Source organism: Camelus dromedarius, chromosome 9 (genome assembly GCF_036321535.1).
Source record: "Camelus dromedarius isolate mCamDro1 chromosome 9, mCamDro1.pat, whole genome shotgun sequence".
Taxonomy (NCBI): Eukaryota; Metazoa; Chordata; class Mammalia; order Artiodactyla; family Camelidae; genus Camelus; species Camelus dromedarius.
Window position 1 is genome coordinate 20,535,830 of NC_087444.1, and position 8,478 is coordinate 20,544,307.

The 8,478-nt window shown below is 52.3% G+C and overlaps 1 protein-coding gene across 1 annotated transcript in view; it reads left to right on the plus strand.

Moving 5' to 3' along the window:
- Window positions 1-7,690, plus strand: part of ATP1A1 (ATPase Na+/K+ transporting subunit alpha 1) — a 29,376-nt gene extending 21,686 nt beyond the window's left edge. Inside the window, exons 14-23 of the mRNA XM_010980699.3 lie at window positions 123-259; window positions 1,104-1,254; window positions 1,853-2,021; window positions 2,172-2,326; window positions 2,651-2,774; window positions 3,942-4,087; window positions 4,191-4,321; window positions 4,603-4,704; window positions 6,777-6,868; window positions 7,340-7,690. Of these exons, the coding sequence (XP_010979001.1) occupies window positions 123-259; window positions 1,104-1,254; window positions 1,853-2,021; window positions 2,172-2,326; window positions 2,651-2,774; window positions 3,942-4,087; window positions 4,191-4,321; window positions 4,603-4,704; window positions 6,777-6,868; window positions 7,340-7,368 (1,236 nt within the window). The 3' untranslated portion in view covers window positions 7,369-7,690. The remainder of the gene's footprint in view (window positions 1-122; window positions 260-1,103; window positions 1,255-1,852; window positions 2,022-2,171; window positions 2,327-2,650; window positions 2,775-3,941; window positions 4,088-4,190; window positions 4,322-4,602; window positions 4,705-6,776; window positions 6,869-7,339) is intronic.
- Window positions 7,691-8,478: the final 788 nt, after the last annotated feature.

Sequence of the window (8,478 nt, forward strand, 5' to 3'; positions counted from 1 at the left end):
CATTTCTTTCCCTTTGATAGTCCAAGCTGAGTCATCCTTAACATTTACTCTTGCCGACTGAGACTTCTTAAGTCATTTGCTTGGCAGCTGCATTCAGTAAATTGTCCTGTTTCTTGTTGCAGGTCATCATGGTCACTGGAGACCATCCCATCACAGCCAAAGCCATTGCCAAAGGTGTGGGCATCATCTCAGAAGGCAATGAGACCGTGGAAGACATTGCTGCCCGCCTCAACATCCCAGTGAGCCAGGTGAACCCCAGGTAAGGCAGAAACTCAGCACAGTCTGCCTTGAATGTGCAAATGGTAATGGTTGGACACCTTCAGCTTGGTTCTACATGGTTTCCTCCTAGGCTCCCTCTGGGTAGGGATGCCCCTCCAGGGCCAGGCAGCAGCCTTATTGTTCCCAGGGAGGGTTTTCAATAAGAGCAAATCGTAATAAGCACCACTTACATGGTGCTTGCTCTTCTAATTACTTGATACAGTAACCTGTGAAGGTAGGTGCTATCCCCACCTTGCAGAGCAGGGAAGCTGAGGCCAAGTCATGAAGTTCACCCAGCAGTCTGACTTCCCATCTCATGCTGTTAACCGCTGGGCTCCACTGCCCAGCACCTCGTACCCTGTCAGTTTTCAGGTCCACACTAACAGAATAAAATGGGGAAGGCACGATTGTCCAGGTAGCTCCAGCCAAAAAAGGAGAATTTTGGTAATGAAGTAAAAAATAATTTGAGACAAGATAGTTTTGTTTTTAACATTTCATTAAGGTTTAGGGCCACCCCCACCTCCCACCAAACTCTGGTCTTTCCGTTAGCTTCTGCCGCTATCTAAAACTTAGTCACGTTATTTCAATGAGTCTTACAAAGGTGGGGAAAGGAAGATGACAGATACAGGCCTGCCCACCGGTTGTTGTGAGTCTTGAATGAGATACTATATATGAAAATATATAGTAAAACACTGCTCAGGTAAACGCTTTTACCTGGGGGGCAGTGTCCTCTGGCTTTTGTGTTCTGTGGCAGTGTTCTGCATAGCGTGACAACATGCCCTCGTGGTGACGGGCACCGAGCTGGTGAAGTGACTGGTGACCTTTTTTTTTGGTTGTAATCGTAGGGATGCCAAGGCCTGCGTGGTACATGGAAGCGATCTGAAGGACATGACTTCTGAGCAGCTGGATGACATTCTGAAGTACCACACCGAGATCGTGTTCGCCAGGACCTCTCCACAGCAGAAGCTTATCATTGTGGAAGGCTGCCAGAGACAGGTCAGCACCCAGCCAGGACCGGGCTCTTCCAGGCGCCACTGACCTCAGTGGTGGCCGTTCCAGTAAAAACAAAAAACAAAGCAACAGTGGTGGAAACACGACCCAGCTTTTCTCAGTGTCAGTCTACGCGTGCCAGTAAGAAGCTCCAGGCACACAGAGAAGAGTGACTGGGTCATGGTGTAGCGGAGACACGTCCTCTCCTCCCTTCACCGTGACCCAGTCAGCCTCAGAACTCGCCTGGAGTAGTAGAGCGGGCCTCCCGTCCACACTGGGGGTGTGCATGGCCAGGGGACTCTCATCCCATACATTGAAAAGGCCGGGGTGGGGGCCTGGTGCATAAAGGAATGGGGCTTTCCAAAGTGCGCATGACTGAGTAGCTCTTGTTAACAAGTGGGGAACATGGGTGTTGTCACTTACTGGGCTCTGGGGTTTGGTAGCAGCTGTTGTGCGTTCTTGGCCAAGATGGTTCTGAGTCTCTGCAGAGTCTTGGTGGGGATGGAGCAGTGTCTGTACCAAGAGGTGAAGGGAGGCTACACCTCATTCATCCCCCTCTCTAGGCTGCGCTGTCCCTAACCCACACCCCTCCCTGTCCTGGCAGGGCGCTATCGTGGCCGTCACTGGCGACGGGGTCAACGACTCTCCAGCTCTGAAGAAGGCGGACATTGGGGTGGCCATGGGGATCGCTGGCTCTGATGTGTCTAAGCAGGCTGCCGACATGATTCTCCTGGACGACAACTTTGCCTCAATTGTGACTGGAGTAGAGGAAGGTGAGCATGCTGCCTGGGAAGCGTTCACTGCAGCCTCGTCCAGATGCTGCTGAGCAGAGTGATCATTGCTGTGCACTTATGGGGATGTTGTCCCTCTCGTTAAAGCTACACAGTTAAAAAAAAAAAAATTCTTGCTCTCCTATTTCGTAGGTCGTCTGATCTTTGATAACTTGAAGAAATCCATTGCCTACACCCTCACCAGTAACATTCCAGAGATCACCCCCTTCCTGATATTTATTATTGCAAACATTCCACTACCCCTGGGGACTGTTACCATCCTCTGCATTGACTTGGGCACGGACATGGTGAGTGCGTGTCCCAGCTTCCGTACCTCACAGTGTTCAGGTGTGGCACTGGGCTCCCTGCGGTGCTCCCAGGAGCCGCGTGGCCACTGTCAGAAGAAATTCTCAGCAAAGGATCAATGTTCATCCTTCCTCAGGACAGCTGTCAACACCCATTTATCAAATAGGAATCTTCCCTTGTGTATAACTTTTTTTTAAGTGGGACTTGTAATATCTGTTATGAAAAACATAAAAACAGATTTTTTAAGGGAGGGCAAGAATCTTAGACTAGAAGGTTCCCAACATCAGCTTGCTGGTTTCTGATGACTTTAAATCCCTCCTCCCCAGGTCCCTGCCATCTCCCTGGCTTATGAACAAGCAGAAAGTGACATTATGAAGAGACAGCCCAGAAACCCCAAAACTGACAAACTCGTGAACGAGCGGCTGATCAGCATGGCCTACGGACAGATCGGTGAGCCGGCAGATCTCCTGTGTCTATAGCGGTGGCGTCTGCCTCAGATGTGGGGTGACTTTCAAATCTGGGATGAGCCATGACCTTGGGTGAGAGTAGGGATTTTTTAGATTCCCTTCCATGTGAGAAAAACTCCTTTGCTGTCTGCCCAGAAACCGGAGTTCTCTAGACCGAGCACCCTGCGATGGGGCTCGCCTCTGCCTGAGAGCAGAGGCTGCCCCTGCTCCTGGGGCCTTTCACATGCCAGGCCCGGTTCTAGGGAGCTGCACTGTTAACCGAGAGGCGGCCTTTACTGGGGAAACACAGTATCTTTTGCTAATGTGGATGAGAGTTAGGCTTTGAGGGTTTGGCTTTGGCTTGATTTCTGTTCCACCCATAAACATGACCAGCTAACAGGAGGTCTAGGTGGTAGGCAGTGGGCGTGCCCTTTGATCCTAGAGCCCATGCCTTTTAAAACTTGGGGAAGCCACCAGCTAGTTTGTTCTCTTCTGGAGTAATGGGTTGCATCATTGTGAGCACTTGGGTAGGAGGGAACAGAAGGAGTATGTTACGGAAATATGGTAAAGATTGATTTGACTGCTTCCGACAACAGAGTACCTGGCTGATGGCCAGAAAGACCTAATTTTGAGCAGAAGGAAGACTGTGTCCAGGCCAGGGGAGGAAATCCCACTCTGGGGCGTTGAGGGTTGTGTGGTTGGATTGGATCCCGGGGGAGAAAGGTCCTGAGCGTAGGGGAAGATAAGGACTGGGTCAGAAAGTGCCACATTCACCGTTTCCACAGAAGCCAGCAGGGAGGTAATGTGTGAAAACTGAGAGATGGGGGGAAAAGTTACAATTTCTCAGACATGAAAAAAGGAGGGAAAAGGATTTTTACCCCCAAGGTCCTACCTTGACAGAAGCAGAGGTGATCGGATAATAGAGGTGGAAGTTTAAGAGCCAGGCCCGGGTACCCCCTTTTAAGCCCTAGAAAGTGACTGAGAGTGGAGCAGGCCTGGGCGAGGAGTGTGCCCCACGTCCTCCGACCCACCATCCTAGCCTGTGAGTGATGGGCCACGGCGATCGCGCTCCCTCCAGTCCCCTCCCAGGCTGCTGCCGTGATCAGATGAGGCGTGGGGCAATGCCCTTGCACCAGGCCCTGGCGCTTAAGTGGTCTTTCCCACCTCTCAGGTATGATCCAGGCCCTGGGGGGCTTCTTCACTTACTTTGTGATTCTGGCCGAGAACGGCTTCCTCCCAATTCACCTGCTGGGCATCCGAGTGGACTGGGATGACCGCTGGGTCAACGACGTGGAGGACAGCTACGGGCAGCAGTGGGTGAGTGAGGGCCTCCCGCCTGACCAGTGCCGGACGGGACTCCTCCAGCCCCGGGGATGGCTGGCAAAGAGCCAGGCTCACCTGTCTGCCTTGTGCGTTTCAGACCTACGAGCAGAGGAAAATCGTGGAGTTCACCTGCCACACGGCCTTCTTCGTCAGTATCGTGGTGGTGCAGTGGGCCGACCTGGTCATCTGCAAGACCAGGAGGAACTCGGTCTTCCAGCAGGGGATGAAGTGAGTAGGCTCAGCCAGGGGTCCTGGCTCACAGAAGGGGTCAGGTGATGTCAAAGCCTTTTGCAAAAAACCCAGCACCTAACACAAGGCAGAGTTTCTGGAATCTTGTTTTGAGAGCGCATGTAGGAAGCAAAATGTAATTTTCTAGGCTTTTTCCTCTGACCCCGAGTACCTGAGTTCAGTAGTAATACATGAAGATGCTAACCTGCCATGCAACATGCAACTTTAGAAGATATACTTCTGTTTGCATTTTTAAACTTTCCCCCCAACCTTGTTTTTAGGAACAAGATCTTAATATTTGGCCTCTTCGAAGAAACGGCCCTGGCTGCCTTCCTTTCCTACTGCCCTGGAATGGGGGTGGCCCTGAGGATGTATCCCCTCAAGTAAGTCGTCTTCTAGCTCCAGAAAGTGTGAAATAGCCAATGTGGCTTTTCCTCTCTGACACGCATTAGTAGCCGTTACTCTCAGAACCTTTGGGTGATGTGTACAGGAGAAGTTCCTCTGTCCTGGAAAGTGAGGAAATGCTGACTCATTGGTAGCACAGGCCAGCGAATCTAGCGCTTAAGATTCGGCCTCGGTGTGGCCACCGGGCTCTGTGACCAGGGATTGCTCGCCAGCTCACTGTGCCCAGCACTCGAGTCCACCACAGTCCCCTTGTCCTGAGAGGCCAGCGAGGGTAGCCTGGAGTTTGGCGGCAGGTTCAGATCTTGATCTGCTGACCCAGTCACTGTGCGTCTCACAGCAAAGCCCCCCCACCTTTGGGGGGCTCTCAGAGGAAGCAGCTGGAGCAGCAGATCTGAGGTCCTCTCGCTTCACAGGCGATCCCAGGTAGTGTTCGTGGATCCCAGGCAGAGTCAGTCAGAGGAAACTGGGTGTTAGTCTTTGGTTACTTTCAGGATGAGATCAGTGAAAGGAGGCGAGGGGAACAGGCTAATGAGAGAGTCCAGATGGACCAGAACCTGACTGGCCTTAAATGCAGTGAACAGCTCTGCACTTGAATATTCAACAGACTTGAATTTTTACATACAGGATTTACCACACACTCCAGTAGCATTGTGAGCACTGAGTGTGTTTGTGGTGTCTGCTAACTGGTTGCGGTCAAGCAGCTGCAACCTGATTAAGCCACAGAATGTGGGACCCTGTGAGTCAAGCTTCTTGCCCAGACCCCTCTGGACTCTCACTAGTCTGTTCCCCTCACCCCTCTTCACTGATCTCATCCTGAAAGTAACCAAGTGCCATTGGCTTCACCAACTTCCCGACTATGGCGCTGGGGTCGCCTAGCGCCCAGGGGCTCATCGTGCCAGCCCGTCCCAACACCCATCCAAGCTGATGCTAGTGACTTCGGTGCTCTTCCTCTGCCTGCATGTTTGGGAAGGCTGTTCCCGTCCCACCCCATCAATCCTGGTAGTTCTCCTGGGGCTTGTCCCCACGTGGTCCCGCCTCCTGGGCGCGTGCAGCTGCACCGCTTTGCCATTGTTGTCACCCCATAGATTTCGAATCTCCAGAGCACGGACCACTGCATCTTTTTTGACTTTGTATCCCCAGCCCCCTGCCCAGAGCCGGCACACAGGTCAAGCCTTGTCCAAGCTGAACTCTGTCATCACAGGCCACTGGTTACTCAGAGGAGGCTGGGAGGCCTCTAAAAGGCCAAAATCAAAACTCTCACAACAGCAGGCTGGTGCCTCCGGTCACCTCTTGCTGCGACTAGACAACTTGTTCCCAGTAGGTTCTGTCCAGCGTGGAAGGCGGTTTAGTCACTCTGGTGCCCAGCTCAAACGAGGTCATCTTCTCGTGGCTGTGGGGGACACACAAGACAGGAGGAGGAGATGCCAGGGCTCTGCCCTGGGACAGCCTTCCCCGCGTGGCTGCTGTGGGGAGCTGGTAGTCAAGAAAGCATTGGCCTCCATTGGAGGCTGCCCATCTCCAGGCTGGAGACAGTGGCGGCACCCCCTGGGCCCCCAAAGGCCCTGATCTCTGTTAGAGCTCAGCGTCTTCATTCCCCATGTTTGGAACTCAGTACTCACCTGACTGTCCCAAATTCCACTGTCAGAGACCAAGTTCAGGGGATGGTTAAACTATTTGTGACCCGCTCTGGCAGTTCTTTACCTAATGCCACAGGTATACTTGAGCATCCTCAGAAAAGTAAGGGAAAAAAAGGTTCAATTGCTCTGAGATCATCGCCAAAAAACTCTAAGCTGACCTACAAGCCCGTTCTCAGAGAAGCCCAGCTACAGCTGGGCAGGCGGTCTGCATCTCCTGCCCCTGAGGGCCCTGCGCACACAGAGCAGCCGTCTGTTTGCATTACGCGCTCTGTTAGGGCTCGGCCGCTCTGTTAGGGCTCGGCCGTTGCCTGGGCTGGGCTGGTTCTCCTCGTTGTCAGTGTGCTGATGCGCGGTTCCTCTTTCTTCCTTTGACTCGTGTTCACATGTAAATTGGCCCCTGATTCCATTTCCAGACCTACCTGGTGGTTCTGTGCCTTCCCCTACTCTCTCCTCATCTTCGTGTATGATGAAGTCAGAAAACTCATCATCAGGCGACGCCCTGGCGGTAAGTACAGGCATTTTTAGTTGGGGGGAGGGCGGGCGGGGGGCCCCAGCTGCAGTTCTGCTGGCTTTTGCTACATTTCCTTTTGTAATGTCTGGGCTCCTCCACAGTCAGCCTGCTTGGCTGAGTAAGTCCATTGGAAGCCAGCAGTAAACTGACTCCCGGGACAGCCCATCCTCAGCACGGAGGTCCCAGCTGAGGAATCAGAACTGACCAAACACAAACCAAATAGGACGCAGTGGAAACTTGGTCCGAAATCCAAACCATCTCTCCAATTAACACATTCCTCTTAAAAACACTCTTAAAAACACTTAACTAAATACAGTCAAGGGTCCCATATTGAATTTGGTTAAACACCTCACCCCACCCCATTGGCCCATTCTTCTTTTCTTTCCCTCCCTTCCCTGTCTTTCCTTCCCTTCCCGGGGGAGGAAGACTGACTGAAGCTTCTGTCTGTCTCTCTGCTGCCCGCAGGCTGGGTGGAGAAGGAAACCTACTACTAGACCCCCTCCTGCACGCCTCGGAGCATTATGCCACACACTCTGCACCCACCACCCACCCCCTTTTTGTGTACTTCAGTCCCGGAATTCCACCCTGGTAGGAAAGCACCGAAGCATGTGGGGGAGCCAGATGTCCTGGAATGAAGCATGTGGCTAAATGGGGGGCGGGGGGTGGGGAGGGCTGCCTGAGAAACATCGTCTGGGAACGACTGCGAGGAAAGTTTCACGTGCCTTTTTGTTTTTGTAAAAAGGAAAACTTGGAAAGACTGAGAGAATACATTTTATATCCGGATTTTTACAAATAAAGATGGCTATTATAATGGAACTTGTCTAGTGCCCGCATCACTTCTGGGGTGCAGATATCTGTGCAGGGTCCAGCTGGAATGGTGGTTCCCCACACATGCATCCCCGGCTGGCAGTTCAGCATCACCTGGGAACTTGTAACAGCAAACACTGATCCAGGAGCTACCCAACCAGCGGTTCAGTAAGTCCCCGGGTGATTCTGACTCACATTCAAGTTTGAGAACCCTGGGTTAAGAGGAAGCTTTCTGCCCACATTCTTGTAGTCTGAGTAGATGAGCTTACCTGACCCATGTTCCCATGGGCTCCTGTGGGTGCTGTCGCTGCAACTCCGCCTGCTGCCTTCACATCTTGCTTCTTGATGGACATACCTGTCATATAAAGAACTTTCAGACCCTCAGAGGAGAGAGACCCTTCTCTTCCCGTCCTGGTCACAGCCCCACCTGCAGTTTCTCAGATCACCACAGCCCCATGTGTGTCTAGACCAAAGTTTGAGAAGCAGAAACCGACATCTCTACAGTCAATCAGGGCACATGTGCATCTCGCAGTGTACTCCCTTCCATGGATCCTGCTCCTCCTGGCACAGCATCAGACAGCTCCGCTTCAGAGTGGTGATGTGCCAGAGGGTACTTAGGAATAAAAAGGTAAAAGAGAGCTGTTTACTTCAGGGTCAAGTCTAAGACTCCCCCCTGCTTTTGAAGAGTTAGTGTAAAAGGCCCCATCGCTCAGTAATCCATCCTGAGTGCTGTTAACTCCCTACACTTCAAGGCTGTCCTTGCTTCAAGCAGATACAATGAGTCCTTACGTCTGGGT